The 21011-nt window shown below is 37.8% G+C and overlaps 1 protein-coding gene across 1 annotated transcript in view; it reads left to right on the forward strand.

Moving 5' to 3' along the window:
- The window catches only part of LOC127413939 (actin-related protein 2-B-like), a 29786-nt gene that overhangs the window by 2671 nt on the left and 6104 nt on the right, over window positions 1–21011 (forward strand). Inside the window, exons 2-7 of the mRNA XM_051651519.1 lie at window positions 4903–5013; window positions 9173–9388; window positions 12202–12274; window positions 12418–12554; window positions 14392–14541; window positions 17077–17222. Of these exons, the coding sequence (XP_051507479.1) occupies window positions 4903–5013; window positions 9173–9388; window positions 12202–12274; window positions 12418–12554; window positions 14392–14541; window positions 17077–17222 (833 nt within the window). The remainder of the gene's footprint in view (window positions 1–4902; window positions 5014–9172; window positions 9389–12201; window positions 12275–12417; window positions 12555–14391; window positions 14542–17076; window positions 17223–21011) is intronic.

Genomic DNA, 21011 nt, shown 5'->3' on the forward strand with positions numbered 1-21011 from the left:
TGACATCACATGAAACAGGTCAGTAGCACCTGTATCTCAAAACGATTTTTGAATGATGCTGCATCCACACCACTAGGTGTCAGTGTAAGTACAAGATGGCATATTCAAATAATTACTGAGTGCACCTTTAAGTGAATTGGGATTGAATGGGAGAGTGGGGCTAATGTCTGGAAATAATTAATATGTTTCCTTGATTAAGGAAAAAATATTTAGCCGTTTATTTTCAGTAGACCGGTTGTGCTCAAAAGTTTGCATACCCTGGCAGAAACTGTGAAATATTGGCATTGATTTTGAAAATATGACTGATCATGCAAAAAAACTGTCTTTTATTTAAGGATAGTGATCAAATGAAGCCATTTATTATCACATAGTTGTTTGACTCCTTTTTAAATCATAATGTCAACAGAAATCACCCAAATTGCCATGATCAATAGTTTACATACCCTTGAATGTTTGGCCTTGTTACAGACACACAAGGTGACACACACAGGTTTAAATGGCAATTAAAGGGTAATTTCCCACACCTGTGGCTTTTTAAATTGCAATTAGTGTCTGTGTATAAATAATCAATGAGTTTGTTAGCTCTCACGTGGATGCACTGAGCAGGCTAGATACTGAGCCATCGGGAGCAGAAAAGAACTGTCAAAAGACCTGCGTAACAAGGTAACAGAACTATATAAAGATGGAAAAGGATATAAAGATATCCAAAGCCTTGAAAATGCCAGTCAGTACTGTTCAATCACTTATTAAGAAGTGGAACATTTGGGGATCTCTTGATACCAAGCCAAGGTCAGGTAGACCAAGAAAGATTTCAGCCACAACTGCCAGAAGAATTGTTCGGGATACAAAGAAAAACCCACAGGTAACCTCAGGAGAAATACAGGCTGCTCTTGAAAAAGACGGTGTGGTTGTTTCAAGGAGCACAATATGACGATACTTGAACAAAAATGAGCTGCATGGTCGAGTTGACAGAAAGAAGCCTTTACTGCACCAATGCCACAAAAAAGCCCGGTTACAGTATGCCCGACAACACCTTGACACGCCTCAGCTTCTGGCACACTGTAATTTGGATTGACGAGACCAAAATAGAGCTTTATGGTCACAATCATTAGCCCTATGTTTGGAGTGGGGTCAACAAGGCCTATAGTGAAAAGAATACCATCCCCACTGTGAAGCATGGTGGTGGCTCACTGATGTTTTGGGGGTGTATGAGCTCTAAAGGCACGGGGAATCTTGTGAAAATTGATGGCAAGATGAATGCAGCATGTTATCAGAAAATACTGGCAGACAAATTGCATTCTTCTGCATGAAACCTGTGCATGGGACGCTCTTGGACTTTCCAGCACGACAGTGACCCTAAGCACAAGGCCAAGTTGACCCTCCAGTGGTTACAGCAGAAAAAGGTGAAGGTTCTGGAGTGGCCATCACAGTCTCCTGACCTTAATATCATCGAGCCACTCTGGGGAGATCTCAAACGTGCGGTTCATGCAAGACAACTAAAGACTTTGCATGGCCTGGAGGCATTTTGCCAAGACGAATGGGCAGCTATACCACCTGCAAGAATTTGGGGCCTCATAGACAACTATTACAAAAGACTACACGCTGTCATTGATGCTAAATGGGGCAATACACAGTATTAAGAACTAAGGGTATGCAGACTTTTGAACAGGGGTCATTTCATTTTATTCTTTGTTGCCATGATTTGTTTTATGATTGTGCCATTCTGTTATAACCTACAGTTGAATATGAATCCCATAAGAAATAAATGTGTTTTGCCTGCTCACTTATGTTTTCTGGTACATATATTAACAATTCTCCTAGGGTATGCAAACTTTTAAGCACAACTGTATAGTAAGTGGTTGGGTCAGGACAGCCAATGACACAGAAGTTGAGCCAAAAGGAAGTGAGGTCACTCATTAAAACCACAGCCAAAAACAGAAAGAGCATCTCTACACATCAGTTTACTAATAAATGATCCTGAAAGCCTTCAGTCTATTTTGGAAGTGTTATTGCTTTGAGAAAGAGTGATTTTATGCCAGCCAAATGTTGTTGTGAACAATTGACCATTTTATGTCTTAGAAAAAATTGTCAAGAGAATAGAAGAAGAATTATCGCTAAATGTCTTAAACTGTATCAGACATTCTCACTAGGGCATATACTTCTACAGAACACAAATGAAGATTTTTAGAAGAATATTTCAGTTCTGTAGGTCCATACAATGTAAGTGAATGGGTGCCAAATTTCTGATGCTCCAAAAAGCACATATAGCCATCATAAAAGTAATCCATATATCTCTAGTGGATTTATGAATGTCATCTGAAGCGAAACTCTGGTGTGTGTGTGTGTGTGTGTGTGTGTGTGTGTGTGTGTGTGTGTGTGTGTGTGTGTGTGTGTGTAAGAAATAGATCAATATTTTAAATGGTTTTTACTAAAAATGTTCGCTTCTGGCCAGCAATGGTTTGCACGTTGACGAGGGTGGAGTTCAAACTGCTTCTCGCATGACATAAGCGTGAAAGCCTCCTTTGCATAGATATTCATACGTAGATCCCTTGTTAGCAGCTGTTTCTATGGACTGCTGTACTTTTTCTACACAAAAGGAGTTTATGCAGTGGTCTGAGCAAGGAGCTCGGTCTGAGGCATCTCCTCCACTCACTCACTTGCATTCAAACTGATTAAAATACAGTGCTGTAAAAAAGTATTTTCCCCCTTCCTGATTTCTTCTATTTTTGTGTATTTTTCATTCTAAATGGTTTTAGATTTTCAAACGAGATATAACATAAAACAAATGCAACCACAAATGTTATCCAACGCCTATATCACCCATGTGAAAAACGAACTGCCCCCTTAAACTTAATAGCTGGTTGTACCACCTTTAGCAGCAACAACTGCAACCAAATGCTTCCGATAACTGGAGATCAGTCTTTTACAATGCTGTGGTGGAATTCTGGCCCACTCTTCTTTGCAGAACTGCTTTAGTTCAGTTGCATTGGAGGGTTTTCGAGCATGAACTGCCCATTTAAGTTCCTGCCACAGCATCTCAATCAGGTTCAAGTCAGGACATTGACTAGGCCACTCCAAAACTTCAATTTAGCTCCTTTTGAGCCATTCAGAGGTGGACTTAGTCCTATGCTTTGGGTCATTGTCTTGCTGCATAATCCAGGTGCGCTTGACTCACGGACTGATGACCGGACGTTCTTCTTTAGGATTTTCTGCTGAGAGCAGAATTCATGTTTCCCTCAATTATTGCAAGTCGCCCTGGCACTGAAGCAGCAAAGCATCCCCACACCATCACACTACCACCAGCATGCTTGACCGCTTTTTGTGGAATTCTGTGTTTGATTTACGCCAGATATAACGGGACCCCTGTCTTCCAAACAGTTCCACTTTCAGCTCATCAGTGCACAGCTGTAAAGAAGCCATTTGACCAAACAAACACTACTGTCAAAGTCCCTATCACAGGTCTTAAAGAGACAGTACCATTTTAGCACTTGTTCTACATATCCAAGTAAATACTTGTAAATAGTACAAATTAGTTATGTAAACAACAAACATGTAACAATATACTGTATATATGCAATGTAATATATGCAATTTCAGTACATCATATTTATTGATGTAATACATGGAATATGTTTTTAAATAAGCTAAAATGTGACCAAAATGATGAAAAACTAATGATAAAATAAAATTGTAAAATGTATATGTCCATAATTTAACAAGTTTGAAGGTCCCCTGAATAATGAATAACAGCATTAGCTGAAAGATAATTTATTTCATACTGTTTGTAAGCAAAATGGACATTATAACTGAAATGTACCCAAGTTAATTTAAATTCAAATCAAAATCTAATCATGATATCGTGATGTATCGCGATATATATCGAATTGTGACGTGTATCACAATACATATTGTATCATGAGGTGGCTGGCGATACCCAGGCCTACTTTTTTGTGACTTCTGGATGAGTTGTCACTGTGCTCTTGGGAGGAATTTTGGAAGGTCAGACACTTCTGGGACGGTTCACTACTGTGCCAAGTTTTCTCCATTTGGAGATATTGGCTCTCACTGTGGTTCTTTGGAGTCCCAGAGCCTTTGAAATAGCTTTGTAACCCTTCCCAGACTGATGCATTTCAATCACCTTTTTCCTCATCATTTCTGGAATTTCTTTCGACCTTGGCATAGTGTGCTACTGGGTGAGACCTTTTAGCCAAATTCATGCTGCTGAAAAAGTTGTATTTAGGTGTTGATTTGATTTAAATCAATCAAATACTTTTTCACACAGGCCCAGTTGGTATTGGATAACTTTTTTGCTTCAATAAATAACATTATCCTTTAAAAACTGTATTTTGTGTTTATTAGATTGCCTTTGTTTTATGTTAGATTTTGTTTGAATTTTTGAAACAATTTAGTATGAGATATACACAGAAGAAATCAGGGGTACTGTATATACACTCACGGAACACTTTATTAGGAACACTATGGTCCTTATAAAGTGCCCAATGTGGTCTTCTGCTGTTGTAGCCCATCCGCCTCAAGGTTCAACATGTTGTGCATTCCGAGATGTTATTCTGCTCACTACAATTGTACAGAGTGGTTATCTGAGTTACCGTAGCCTTTCTGTCAGCTCGAACCAGTCAGGCCATTCTCAATCTCAACATTTGCCTTCGAAACAACACCAATTTTCCTAGGTATACCTGGACAGTTTTTCGTGGTTGTTGGCAGATAGGATGTTTCCAAGCTGATAGATCAACAGTGATCAATCATGAAGTTGTGGTTAAAAAAAAACCCACACAAGACATTGGCTGGTTGTTCAGTACTTTTTAAGCTAATAGAGGATGAACATGGTAGTCTTTGTTTTTCTCTCTCTGGCATGTTTTTTCACTCTCTCTTTCATTCCTTTAGTTTGTCAAGTGTGGATATGGCGGATCCAACTTCCCAGAGCACATCTTCCCAGCACTGGTGGGCAGACCCATCATCCGATCCACGGCTAAAGTGGGCAACATTGAGATCAAGGTGAGGTCCAGATTGCTTATTGCTCATCTCCAGGGTCAAGAGTATTACTTTTAAAATTTATTTGACTACAGATAACAGAATACATACTGTAAAATGTCCTTTTTTAACGTATTCCGTTTAGCGATTACTCATCATCAGTAATATAATCTAAACACTTGGATTACTTCTTCAGCACTGGCAGATTTTTTCCACTTGGTTTTGATAATAATCAAGTTAATAATGTGCAAAAAATCTGCCAGTACAGTGAGACAAAATACACTTCTCTGACAAAGCCTAAATAAAGTTCTTCTTTTGGGGTCAGATCCACTTTTTCACTCATAACAGTGTGAAAGCGCTCTCTGTTTGCATGTATGAATGTGATGCATCATAAGAAAGTACTGTTCAAATGGTCCTCAGATCGCATCATTTATATGTATAAATGTTTTCCAACTGAAAAGACTACAAATTAAATGAAACATATGAGGATAAAATGCAAAGTAATCTCTTCAGTACTCAAAAAATCTTTTTGAAAGTAACTGTGTTCTGATACCGACTATTTAAATTGTAACGGTAGTGGAATACAATTACTTAAATATACTATTTTAAATATGTAACGCCGTTACAGGTATTCCATTACTCCCCAACCCTGCTCACCTCACACTCTTCTGTTTGCCTGGTCAAATAATCAGCGTGGACCTTGTGTCAGGTTGTAGGATTTTATGAATGACAAAAGACAATATATGGATGGATCACCCAAGCTAATATTTTCAACTTGAGCAGTTAGAGTTGATTCAAAGAAAGCTGCATTTCTCTCCTCTCCTTTGACCTGCTTTTTCATACTTGCACTCTTTCCCTCTTGTTCTTCACATGAAGTAGAATAGCAAAAAAATGGTAAGTGCAGTCCGGTGTGTGCTCTGTTTAACACTTATCGCCTGCTGAGGAGAGTGTGTTGCACCGTGCAGATTTCAACATGTCCATATAATGATCTTTGATTTCTTTTAATGCATTTTATTGATTTTCTCATCCATTACAATTAGGGCTGGACGATATAGCTAAAAAAGGTCTTTATCTTTATATTATTCCTGCATTTGACAATCTTCAATAATACATATCTCAATATTTATGTATTTGCTCTGGAATGGCTGTAAAGGGTGTTTTTCTTTTCAATCAAAAAATCTTTTTGACCACACAGCAATTGACTAAATGAACATAAGGAAGAATTATTTAATAATTTGTATTTATTTGCACCAATATACACATTAATACAGTAATAAAAAATGTATTATACATAAAAAAATGCTATGTAGGGACATTGTGAAATTTTTGAATCTAGTTGTGAATCTGTCCATTTAAACTGATTCACAGAAATGAATCGAATTTACCAAATCTAAGTGTTAGGTGTATTTTGCTAAGTGTAAATCAGAGATGCTAAAATCTGTTTTAACGCTACCACACGAGTCTTGAAGAAAGAGCTATTTAGGAAACTTATTAGCCAAATAAGTGCATTCAAATCTTTTTGATGTTCACGATATTGCTAAATTTTACATCGCCAGCAAAACCATTGCGAATGTGTCTTCAATATTGGATATATTGCCCAGAACTAGTTCTAATCTGTTTTATTTCATGTTCTGTTTGTGTGCGTTTGAGCTAAATAGCAGTGGTGAATGATTCAGAGTTTCTCTCTAACATTCAGGTTTTCTTACTTTTTTTGGTCTTGCTTAAAATTAGTTTTCTTTATCCCAATATTCACCACAGTGCATTGCACAGAGTAGATGGAAATCTTACACTCCGCTTTGTCTGCAGTTTTAAAGATACAAATGTCTTTCACAGAACATGGCAACTATTCAAAGCCACACTAGACATTATAGCTGAAGTTCCTCCTCCTCTGGTCCGAAATAGATTTTGCAGAAGTCGGCCTCAAGATGAAGGGAAATGTTGATGTCTTTGCACTTTGTGGAGCTGCCAGTCATCCTGTTTCTATTTGCTGAATGTCCTCTGGCCTTTAAAATAATGTTTGAGGAACAAAACAGAAAAGCAATGAGAGGCCCTAAATAGATCTGATGTGACATAAAGGATTCTGTTCAGTTGATATTGTTTCTCTAAATACGGTTACATGCCGAGTTGAATTTAAAATGTTTTCTTGATAGCCCTCTGCTTCCCTGTTCAGATAAATACGATTTTACTCAGTGCTGTACCCAGGAAGTTAGTCAGACAGATGAATTTTAAGGACAGTAGGGCTCCACTTAAAACACATGGCACTAGCAGACACATCCTGTACCAGTGCCAAAGTACACACAGTACTCATGCTCTCCTTTAAAATGCATACGGTCAACATCCAATGGCCTTGCTAAGGCAAGCTTACTTGGGTTTAGGGATTTTTTCAAAGCCCCTAATCCTGAGTATTAAACTTCAGAGAGGAACTTGTCCCACACCATTGTGCTACATACATAAACTATACCTTCAATTGTGTGGTTTGTTGAGGAGAGAGGTGCATGTTTACTCACTAAGCAGTCAGATTTACAAGTTTTTTGCCTGGCATAGGTAAAACTGGTGCAAAAATCCCATAGACTTACATTGAAGGAGGCATCCAAGCCATATGTAGAGACTAGAGATAGACCGATAATCGGTTTGACCGATATTTTATAACCGATTTTTCCAGTTAATCGGGTATTGCTTCTTCAAAATGGGGTTTACTGATAAGGTTGGACACAAAAAAACTTTACTTTTTAAATATTAATTAAGTGAGGGGCTTTGAACAAGTGTATATTGCAACTAAAACTAGTCAAATTAATTATTTTTAAACTGTGGGCAATATTAGTTTTATAAAGCAGTTTATCAGAGGATAGTGATAAATGATTTAGTAGTTAATATACCTAAATGCAGAAATAAAACAAGAATTAAAAATCTGTTATGCATATCGGTTATCGGACACGTAACCCTTGTGCACTTCTCATTTTAGACTCACACTTGTATTGTTTGCTGTCAGTTTTTTTTTTTTTTTTTTTTTTTTTAATGAAAGAAATGTAATAACACTTCAATAAAGTAAAAACACTAAAGTTATGCGTTTTTTGGGGGGATTTTATGCTACTTATCTACCTTTTAAATTTCTCAATTACAGCAATAATTTACATATGCAAATAAGCAAATTCATGTTTATTTCACTACAGTAAAAACCTACACTTATATAAGTTGAAACATTAAATATGAGAATGTGTCAAATATTGGGGTAAAAGAAGAACAATTACATGACTTGAAATCATGTCATGACAAAAATGTCCAGTAGATGGCTGCAGATGTGACACCCATTTATTTGTGTGTGTGTTCTGCATTGTGAATAAATTATTGATTTTTATTAAATAAAAAAAAAATGCTCTGTGTTATAGTCTCGCCCATTCATTTCCTATGGTCGGTCAAATTTGGCTGCGAACAACACAAGTTTCACTCTTTTTTTTTTTTTTGTATCACGCGGCCTAAACTCATCAAATCCAGCCCAATTATTTTGTGTTTTCAGATGGCAAATGTTGCCTCGAGCAACTCAGATAAAGTATACCATTTTTTATTGAAGAAACAAAATTGATTTCGTGCATATGGGTTAAACACAAAATAATCAGTATCGGATCGGTCATTAAAGACCAGAATGCCAGAGACTTGGTTGTGGACTCTTTTGACCTAAGCCATGAAACAACCACTTGATAGCAACCACATAGCAATGCCCTGGCAACCATCCACAACATTTTCTTGTGTCTTTTTTGGCCTGTGGCTTGTTACTAAACTTGTGTGTGAGGTTTGATCTGTGGTACAGGATGGTCAAGAGAAAAGCCTGTTTGAATGAAAATGACTAACACAGTTCCATGCATGGAAATCTGCATTTCTGTGCATGCTTGTTACAGTGAGCAACTGGCTTTTAGGAGTGTAGCATCTGTCTGTTTGTCCATCTCATCTCAGCGGCTGTGTTTACTGTGCTTGCACTCACCATGAGCCCTTAATGAAGGCCTCCTCGCCTCATACCGCAACTCCACACAGAATTTAGATGGGAAAAGTCCTGGGGCTGATCTTGTATGTGAGATTCAGAGATGTGAGATATCTACGGAGGCAGCTCACTAGGATACGGAACTGAGCATTTGTCACAATAGCGATTAGTGGAGATTGAATTTATAACCTTTGACTTGTGATTTGTCAGGATCTAATGGTGGGGGATGAGGCAAGTGAGCTGCGGTCAATGCTTGAGGTGAACTATCCCATGGAGAATGGCATCGTCAGGAACTGGGACGATATGAAGCACCTGTGGGATTACACCTTTGGTCCAGAGAAGCTCAACATTGACTCGCGTAACTGCAAGATACTTCTCACAGAACCTCCCATGAACCCCACCAAGAACCGCGAGAAGATCATTGAGGTGTGTCTGATTTGCATGTAATCATATCATTCAGGTAAACCTCATTAAATAATGTCCAGGTCATATTTCTAATTTCCAAATTAAAAATAATGAATTATATTTTGAAGGGAAAAAAAAGAAAACTTTTAAGACTAGGATTTTAAAAATGCTATTAGATTACAGAAATACAAGAATACAAGATTACATTATAATAGTATAATATTAGAGTTGTTATTATTATACAATGCTACAGTAAAAAAAAATTATGTAATACATTTTTTTTTAAAACCCGCATGTATCGGCATAACTATTATTATTTTTATTTTTTATTTATTTTTTAATCAGAATTTTAACCAGAATAAAAAATAATAATAAATAATAAAATAATGTAAAAAAAATTCTATTTTTATTATTGTTGATTATTTAAATATGCATAAATTAAAGTACAACAAATGCTTCCATAATGTATAAATACTTAACAATTTGAATAATATTTCATTAAAAAGTTCTAAAAAAAAAATCGGATTTTTTTCTTAGTATGATAATGAAAATGGTGTAGGCATGCTTAATAATGAAAATACTGACAAATTCAATTAAAAAGATCTTAATGGTCAAAAAAATAGGCTTCTTATTTTTTTTAATGCTTTTTTATCTTTTTATTATTTTTTTTATCTCGATTTGATATAACAACACAATGACAATGTATGACAGAAAATGTTGTTTGTTTTTTTAGAAAAATATTTGAACAAAATTATGATTTCTCATCAGAAAAAAGTTCGCTAATACACAATATAAATGCTCAAAGTTCAAATAATAAGAGTTTCTGATATACCATTCTTTATAAGAATAATCACAAACACTCAAAAATAGTTGGCTACATTCAGGTGCAGGACAAGCAAAATAACTGAACAGAACATATCCTGAAAAATATGATGGGTTGCAAACAAAGCTCCACTATAACATGGCTGTACTTGTTTCTATCCCTAGCCTAGCTCAGGGATATATTTTTTGCAAGGGGAAAAAAATTATATATACATTAGGAATGTCATAAAATATTGAAACATCGATTATTGATCCACGTGTTATTTTCTCGATACGCTTTTGAGGCATTGAGATATTTACATTAGCTGACTTTTAAATTAGAAGCTTTCCAATTCACTGACAGTTGACCTTCTGTTTAATGCAGTCCAGTGTTATAAGTTTGGGAGACCACAAGGGGGTGATATAACATTTACTGTGCTTAATACTGAACAAAATGAACAAAAGTGATGTTGATGAGTTTGCAAGTTAGTGTATGAAACTATGACGTTTATTACGATATTTCTCTGTATTTAGCCTTGAATAGGTTTTATTCAGGCTGTCAAACCATAAAAAGACATACTTATAACTGAAAAAAAAAACATTGTGTAGGCTATATGAAAGATGCATATACACAATTTTTCATCCAGTGATTGCTTGAGTAAATATTGATAATGATTTGGGTAGAATTTAATGGAAAAACATGCGAGTTGCAACTCTTAGTGCAGCAGAATTTTGAGCAGCCTCCAGAGTCATTGCTGGGTGCTGCCGACAGATGGCGAGGGGCAGCAACGGTGTGCTTACCTTCATAGAAAATAATTGTTTCGAATTTTAGAAAGTGCCATGTCCACCGTGTCCGGTGTGCGACCCCCCTTTAAAGGAATAGTTCACCCAAAAATGAAAATTCTCTCATCATTTACTCACCCTCATGCCATCCCAGATGTGTAAGACTTTCTTTCTTCTGAAGAACACAAATGAAGATTTTTAGAAGAATATCTCAGCTCTTTAGGTCCATACAATGCAAGTGAATGGTGACCAGAATGGTTCACTTGCTTTGCGAGGACCAGAAGAGATGAGCTATTCTTCTAAAAATCTTCATTTGTGTTCTTCAGAAGAAAGAAAGTCTTACACATCTGGGATGGTGAGTAAATTATGAGAGAATTTTCACTTTTGGGTGAACTATCTCTTTAAGTTACCCTGCTGCTCACAGTTTACCAAAATTGTGTTGAGAGTGAAAAATGCTGATAAAGATCGATAATCACCAGGAAAATGTTCTGATTATCAATGTGTGAAAAAGGACTCGATCCCAGCCCTAATACGTATGTATATATACTGTGTATACATACAGTATGTATTTAGTAATGATATGAGCTGTCACTGTTTAAAATAGTTTGTACAATTTACAAGTATTTACACTGACTTTACATTCATTTGTACAACAAGTGCTAAATGGTACATTCTTTTTAAGAATGGCGGCAGTTCAACAAGCATCTCAAGTGCTCCGGTTGAGTGCACATCAACGAGAGAGGAGTCGCACAATTTCCTTTTTGGATCTTTGCTATGTGTGATTGAAATGAATGTTTCTTTTAACTTTTTGATCAACAACTGACTGTAAAGAACAAAACGTATATATATATATATATATATATAAACACAAAACTTGTTGAAATTGGAGTGCTTGGATCTCATCTTTGATGGACACACTTTACACGGAAGAAATGCTCCCTTATAATTTTGAGCACTTTTTAACAAAAGGTGCTTCAAGGTCCTTGTGTTGTGTAAATAGTCTAGAAGAAAAAACAACAACAGAGAGATTTCGCTGTTTGACGGGTCATTTTATTTATGATCACATGAAAAAAATAAATAAAAATTTATCAATGTTGAAAATTTCAAAATATAACATTTTGCCTCAATATGGTCATTATTTATTTTGGTTTTCATTCTTACGAAATTCAGTATATTGTCCCTTCCTTATTTAATTTGTCTTATTCTAAAGTGAATTTGTCTTTGTTTGTATTTGTCCCATTGTCCTTTAGGTCATGTTTGAGACATACCAGTTTGCAGGTGTTTACATTGCCATACAGGCTGTGCTAACACTTTATGCTCAAGGTGAGTTACTCCAAACACTGTTTTGTCTTGTGCTTAGCATATTTGCCCAACACATTGATGAAACAGACATTCTATTGCACTTAATGTGTTCATACATACTAATTCTTGAGTGTGTGAATGTTTGTCTTTTGTGATACACTCAGGTCTTCTGACTGGAGTAGTGGTGGATTCGGGCGATGGTGTAACCCATATTTGTCCTGTGTATGAGGGCTTTTCTCTGCCCCATCTGACGAGGAGACTGGACATTGCAGGAAGAGACATTACACGCTATCTCATAAAGGTATGGAATATAGTGTGTGTGCAACACTCACTTTACATACCTGTGTCTTGGTTAAAAGCTTACTTAGCTTGCTTGTTGTATAAACCTTTAGCTCTTAAAGTACAGCTAGGGTGAATTTGGGAACTCTGGGACATATCTTTTTACTTGTGCTGTCTGTCGATAAAAATATTTAATCGCGATTAATCGCATGATTTTTCATAGTAAATCGCGATTAATCGCATGATTTTTCATAGTAAATCGCGATTAATCGCATGATTTTTCATAGTAAATCATGATTAATCACTCGAGTTAATTGCAATTAATTTTCAGATTTTGAAAGTGCTGAAATTTGACTGTATATCCTTCATTTCCTTTAAAAATGCATCTAGTTCCTTCTTTAAAAAAAAAAAAAAAACAATATGCAAGAGAAATTGTTTATTAAAATCTTCCAAAACAAGAATTTCACAGTATAAAGATAGAAATGCACTTAAATCGTACCAATTTAAGTAACAATAAACATTTACCAAAGTCTAGTTGGAAGGTTGACTGAAAGAACTAGTCCCCATAGGTTTACTGCAATTGCAATCGTGAAGTTGCATTCACATAATTCGCTCAAAAGGCCTTCCACAGGAGACCTCCTACAAGCTTGCCTACCACAGCGGTCTCTCATCAGTGCCATGTATTGTGTGTTTGTCTTTTAGGTGATAGTTAAGAGTTTACGTGCTCTCTGTGGTTATTAAATTCTGCCCAAAGGCGTGGTCACATTTAACCTTTGCACTGCAAAAATTCCATGGGCGAAGAAGGCATTGGCGGCTGTTGAGTGCATGTGAAACCAGCAAAAACGAACTGCCAGGCAGCCTCTTTTTAATACAGCACTTTTTACTCCGAGAGAGTGAAGTTAAAAAATAAAATTGTAGCTAAAATGATTTCCTTGTCCATTGTGAATATTTAGTGTTGCTGTGTTCGAAGCACCGCCCACACAGAGGTCACTGCCAAACCAAGCAACTTCTATTGGTCTCACAGCGAATTCACCTGTCAAAGTTCACCAAACTTGAAATCCACGAGGGGAAATTCTCCATGGAAAGTCCATTGCGCAAAAGTCACAATCGCGTGGATTCACATTGAAATGACTGTATTTTGCCTGCGGAATTTCACCGTGCGAAGTTAAATGTGACCTTGGCTTTTCAAAAGCCGCAAATTACTTTATTTTTGCCAAAAGTCCAATCAGGGTTTGTTTTGTTTAGAACACGGAGCTGAATGAAATGTCAGAACCTAATGTCAAATAGGTAAATGTGTTAATCACATAAATAAAAAGTAAAGGTGTTAAACATTTTAAACTAACCGCATGCATTAGTTTGTTAATTTCGACAGCTCTGCTTTTTACACTTTTTAACACTGCATTTTACTGCAGTTTTTATCCCAACACTTTAAACCAATGAATAAGATGCATACAATGCAATGGTGAGGTTATGAAGACTTGCTTTTAGAAATGAATGTAGTTGCTGACAAGTTGTTCACATGACCTTGTGTGCAACTAGATTATTATCCTGTAAACATAAGTCTCAGTCTCAAACCTATCAACCACCTATCAAATCTGATGGCTGATGCATATTGCATAACCAAAACAAGAAAGTTCTTTCTTGATCTGGCAAGCTGTGTGTTCTGATCGGCTGATTTACACAAAAAGACTGGTGCTTAGAGATTAAAAAAGATTAGTCCCACTTTACCCTTATTTACCCTATTATCGTGTTAAAGCAACTACCTTTTGTGTTATTCAGTCTCGCACTGTATTTTATGACTTAATGTCAGCCAAATGAGATCTCATGAGCATTTAAATGTTTTTGTTGCCATCACACAGCTGCTCTTGCTGCGAGGTTATGCCTTCAACCACTCGGCGGATTTCGAGACGGTGCGCATGATGAAGGAGAAGCTCTGCTACGTGGGCTACAACATCGAGCAGGAACAGAAGCTCGCTCTGGAGACCACAGTACTGGTGGAGTCCTACACGGTCCGTTTTATAGAATTTCATGAACCATTTTAATGCAAAGTTGCAGTCTGAAAAGGTGTTAACAGCCTGCTGGCTGGTGGTATCCTTCTTGCTGAAATTCAGACGTTACAATTCAAATGTTACGGTTTGTGATGCAGAAGTTTTCTGGCTGGAGTTTTTAGTATGTGGTTTCACAGATTTCCCGCTAGGATGCAAAAGTGTTCTACGTTTGCATGGTAATGTGATCTTCAGATTGGATTTAGCTGCAGGGAAATTCTTCAGTCTACACTTGGACATCCTGTGTGAGACGCCAGACATTGTTCCGTTCTGATTGGCTGCTGAATTTGTAATGGCCTCAAGGGGGCAGCGGTGAGGTTTAAGGGAAGGAGATAGTTTCTGACAAGTTGTTTACATTTTACCTGTTTTGTGTAAAGACAGTGTAACGTTTTAAAGTTCCTTAGGTATGGGGGTGACATTTTCCCTTTGCTTTCTTTTATAAACCTCTTTCTGATAAAAAAGGAAGGACTCAATAGAACAAGTTTTGAAACAGTGAAGGCAGTGTGGCGTTGCAGTTGCCTAACCAGCATGTAACATCATTTCCTGCGTGGCCACAATCCTTCCCCAGCTGAGAAGCTCTGCATATCCGACCTCTGGACACTTCTCAATGGGCCTTTTATATACTCCCACGCACCCTGTCGCCATTTTCTCATTAGTCATAACGTTTTTTTCGACTGTGGGTTACCCTTCAGACCTGAGACTTTGCTCAGTCCAGTTGAATGATCAAGGCCGATTTGAAACCGTGTTGCATGTGATAAGTGACCAGCCAAATGTTGACGAGGTGTGGGCGACAAGGTTTTATAATCAAGTTTTTTTTTCCAGTCGCCATTGGAGGCAGTGTAACGATGCAAATCAAAAATCACTTTGATGTACATACATTTGAACTTGGAGTTGGGCAATATAACAAAATTATTTTAATATTTTATTTTGACAATATTCAATATATACCTAAAATGAAAAGGAATTTGAGATATATTGTGTATACATATTTCACAAATGGAAAGTCAAAATATATCTCAAACTACTTAAGATATAATTAAATACTATGTATATAATATGTATTATATAAATATATAACATTAATAAAAATCTAATTAATTTGTGTAATATACAAATATAATAAATTAATAACTATAAAAATAATAAATAATACAAATAATAAAATATTTGTTTAATTTATATATTTATACTAATTTAATATATATTATAATAATATAATACAATATATAATAATACTATAATACTAGAGTAATACTATAATTACTATAATATAGTAAATAATAATAGGAATAATAATTAGAAGTATAATTACTTTTTTCAGTCAGAGGAGCTGTCATTGTGACCATTGTTGCCAATTAATGCAAGGAGTAAAATGTAATAAATCTAGTTAAAATAATCAAGGCATGTTTTTCATTTTTTACTAAATAAACTCAAGAAAGAATGATATTTCATTATTCATTTTATTTTCCTTATGCACCAATATAACAATACATTGTAATAAACAATAATATATTACTTTGTATATTTTTAATAAAACATAAAATATGAAAAATATCATGCAAGGGGACTTCCGTAAATATTTTTGAGTAATGATCCAAGTGAATCAGTTCTGAAACAGTATTGGAAAAAACAGTTTGAACTTATTCACTGAAATGAATCAAACTTACCAGCTTTAACACTATTTTTGCTTCTGAATTTATAATTAAAATATAACTTTATTCAACACTATTAAAATATCTGTCATAACACTGTCATACTCACAAGTTGAGACAAGGAGGGATCGCAAAACTATTCTAATGACACAGTCTTTAGGAAAGTTATGGCCAAGAAAAACCTTCATATAAAATATTTTTCCATAATCACAATTTTGCTTAATTTTATGTTGCCAGCAAAATCACCACCAATATATTGTTAATATTAGATAATATTACCCGTGGGCCTGGGTAGCTCAGTGGTAAAAGACGCTGGCTACCACCCCTGGGGTTCGCTAGTTCGCTATTTCGAATCCCAGGATGTGCTGAGTGACTCCAGCCAGGTCTCCTAAGCAACCCAATTGGTAACCTCCTCGTGGTCACTATAATGTGGTTCGTTCTCGGTGGGGTGCATGGTAAGTTGAGCGTGGATGCCGCAGTGGGTGGCGTGAAGCCTCCACACTCACTATGTCTCCTCAATGCGCTCAACAAGCTACGTGATAAGATGCGCGGGTTGACAGTCTCGGATGCGGAGGCAGCTGGGATTCATGCTCCGCCACCCGGATTGAGGCGAATCACTATGCGACCATGAGGACTTAAAGTGCATTGGGAATTGGGCATTCCAAATTGGGTGAAAAAAAAATGTATATATATATATATATATATATATATATATATATATATATATATATATATATATATATATATATATATATAAATATAAATATTACCCAATACAACTCCTTACATTTATGACTTGGCATTACGATTGATTAAGATACTTAAATCCATATGTTCTTGTGTTTAGCTGCCTGATGGCCGGGTTATTAAGGTAGGAGGTGAGCGGTTCGAAGCCCCTGAGGCTCTGTTCCAGCCTCACCTCATTAATGTGGAAGGGGTCGGAGTGGCTGAACTTCTCTTCAACACCATTCAAGCAGCAGATATCGACACAAGGTGAGATCAAATGGCACACCTACAGTACTGTCTTGAGTTGCTGTTAGGTCACCAAAAGTTCCATGTTATAGTATCCTTTCTCCTATATACACATTTATGCTATGTTTTACTAAGTTCTGCTTACTTTAAGGGATAGTTCACCCAAAAATGTTGCCATCATTTACTCACTCTCACATCTTTCAGACACGTAGACGATATATTGGTTTTACTCGATCTGTGCCGATAGTTGCTTTTTGGAACTATCGGTTATCGGCAACAGTCTATGCCGACAGTTGCATATATATATATACACACACACACACACACGCACACCGATCAGCCACAACATTAAAACCACCTGCCTAATATCGTGTAGATCCCCCTTGGGCCACCAGAACAGCTCTGACCCGTTGAGGCATGGACTCCACAAGACCTCTGAAGGTGTCCTGTGATATCTGGCACCAAGACGTTAGCAGCAGATCCTTTAAGTCCTGTTAGTAGCGAGGTGGGGCCTCCATGGATCAGACTTGTTGGTCCAGCACATCCCATAGATGCTCTATCGGATTGAGATCTGGGGAATTTGGAGGCCAAGTCAACACCTTGAACTCTTTGTCATGTTCTTCAAACCATTCCTGAACAATTTTTGCAGTATGGCAGCATTATCCTGCTTAAAGAGGCCACTGCCATCAGGGAATACCATTGCCATGAAGGGGTGTACATGGTCTGCAACAATTTTAGGTAGGTGGTACGTGTCAAAGTAACATCCATATGAATGCCAGGACCCAAGGTTTCCCAGCAGAACATTGCCCAGAGCATCACACTGCCTCCGCCGGCCTGCCTTCTTCCCATTGTGCATCCTGCTGCCATCTCTTCCCTGGTAAATGATGTACACGCATCCGGCCGTCCACATGATCTAAAAGAAAACGTGATTCATCAGACCAGGCCACCTTCTTCCGTTGCTCCATGGTCCAGTTCTGACGCTCATGTGCCCATTGTAGGTGCTTTCGGCAGTGGACAGGGGTCAGCATGGGCACTCTGACCAGTCTGTGACTACGCAGCCCCATACGCACCAAGCTGCGATGCACTGTATGTTCTAACACCTTTCTATCATGGCCAGCATTACGTTTTTCAGCAATTTGTGCTACAGTAGCTCTTCTGTGGGATCGGACCAGATGGGCTAGCCTTCGCTCCCCACACGCATCACTGAGCCTTGGGTGCCCATGACCCTGGTGCCGGTTCACCGGTTGTCCTCCTTTAGACCACTTTTGGTAGGTACTAACCACTAACCACTCCCCATCCAACCTCTCCAAGACCTGCCGTTTTGGAGAGGTTGGATGGGGACCGTTGGTGGACAGCCATTTTCAGGTCTCTCCAGAGATGTTCGATTGGGTTCAAGTCCAGGCTCTGGCTGAACCACTCAATGACATTCACAGAGTTGTCCCTAAGTCACTCTTGCATTGTCTTGGCTGTGTGCTTAGGGTCATTGTCCTGTTGGAAGGTGAACCTTCGGCCCAATCTGAGGTCCTGAGCGCTCTGGACCAGGTTTTCATTAAGGATATCTCTGTATTTTGCTGTGTTCAGATTTTCCTTCAACCCTGACCAGTCCCCCAGTCCCTGCTGCTGAAAAACACCCCCACAGCATGATGCTACCACCACCATGCTTCACTGTTGGGATGGTATTGCGCTGGTGATAAGCAGTGCCTGGTTTCCTCCAGACATGACGCTTGGAATTGAGGCCAAACAGTTCAACCTTAATTTCATCAGACCAGAGAATCTAGTTTCTCACAGTCTGAGAGTCCTTTAGGTGCTTTTTTGCAAATTCCAAGCGGCCTTTCATGTGTTTTGCACTGAGGAGAGGCTTCTGTCTGGCCACTCTGTCATAAAGCCCAGATCGGTGGAGTGTTGCAGTGATTGTTGTCCTCCTGCAAGTTTCTCCCATCTCCACACATGATCTCTGGAGCTCAACCAGTGTGACCATCGGGTTCTTGGTCACCAACAATTATGCCACGTTCTAAATCACTGAGATCACATTTTCCCCCATTTTGATGGTTGATGTGAACATTAACTGAAGCTTGTGACCCATATCTGCATGATTTTATGCACTTTACTGTTGCCACACAACTGGCTGACTGTTGGTGCCAGATGGGCTGGTTTGAGTATTTCTGTAACTACTGATCTCCTGTGATTTTCACACACAGCAGTCTCTAGAATTTACTAGAATGGTGCCAAAAACAACAAACATCCAGTAAGCGGCAGTTCTGTGGATGGAAACACCTTGTTGATGAGAGAGGTCAACAGAGAATGGCCAGACAAAGTCTACGGTAACTCAGATAAGTGCTCTGTACAATTGTGGTGAGAAGAATATCATCTCAGAATACTATTCTGGGATGCGAATTGGCGCTGTTTTGGCGGCTTGAGGGGGACCTGCACAATATTAGGCAGGTGGTTTTAATGTTGTGGCTGATCGGTGTATGTATTAGTGGTGGGAAATTTAACACGTTAATTTCTGCGATTTTAATAGTTTTTGTTTAACGTGTAAAAAAATTATTTACGCAGTTAATGCAGTATCCTTTGCGAGATTTGCGAAAGGTATCTCGAGTTGTTCCTGGCAGGCTGCTCAGCCCTACTGGCTCCATTTGGTTAGGAATAGGGTGGGGTCATGGCACCTGCTGCCTGTATGGAACAAACCCAGGCACCTTTGTACAATGGGTGAAACTTCACTAATGTTTTTCCCCACTTCCTGTGGCTAATTGGCATACATATTCAGGAGGTACACACTCCACACGGCTGCACATCCTAGCACAGAAACTAATTGAGTGGAGCAGTGAATGTTTTGTCACACGTGACGCATGTCCCGGGCATTATAAACATGGTAGCAGATTTAATGCATGGAGAATGGAGACTTTGTGTGAACCAGGCATAACAGGCAAGCTGCTGTATCTCTTCGCATCACCTGTAAATGTGCAACTACTGTCATCTGACCAGTTTCAAAAGCGGAACCGCGAAAGAGAGACACCGCGTGTGCGTGTGATAGTGTGGCCGTTCGGCAAGCTGCAGACAGGTATACTAGACTGAACAGCATCCAGAGAAAATAATAATTTTGAGATTTTAAACTTCAGCAAATTAAACTTCAGCCTTCAATATGTTTTGTATCTGTATATGTAGTGTCTAATAATGCACTGGCAATGTACAGTACACTTAACAGTACACATTTGGTCCTATTATTAAACAAAGTGCACTGGAAATGTCAGAGGATTTTGCTCTTTAATGCATTTTAATAACAGCATCATGCTTTCCTAACAGTGAGGAGCAATCTCACTGTAACAATAACCCTAAGCTGTCAGCATACCCACTGATTTTATGGCATGTATACAGATGCACTATATGGCCAAAAGTTTGTGGACACCATATGTGCTTGATGAATATTTGATTTCAAAACCTTAGGCATCAATTTCCCCCTTTGCTGTAATAACAGCTTCCACTCTTTTGGGAAGGCTTTGCACTATACTGTATGTAGTAACATGGCTGCAGGGATTTGCTTTCATTCAGACACAAGGCTATCAGTGAGGTCAGGAACTGTCTTTTATGTTTGTTGTAATGTATCATGTAATTTAATTGCGATTAATCATGATTAATTACGGAAAATTGTGCGATTTTAATTAGTTAAAAAAAAAAAAAGATAGATTCCAAGCTCTAATTTGTATTCCTCCGTGTTCCTCCTCCAGAACGTTCTACAGCTAGAATGATTTGGTTCTACAGTATAACAGCGGCCTCTAAGGCTGAAATAAAAACAATCACTGACACATCGTG

The sequence above is a fragment of the Myxocyprinus asiaticus genome, chromosome 23, assembly GCF_019703515.2.
Source record: "Myxocyprinus asiaticus isolate MX2 ecotype Aquarium Trade chromosome 23, UBuf_Myxa_2, whole genome shotgun sequence".
In the NCBI taxonomy this organism is placed as follows: Eukaryota; Metazoa; Chordata; class Actinopteri; order Cypriniformes; family Catostomidae; genus Myxocyprinus; species Myxocyprinus asiaticus.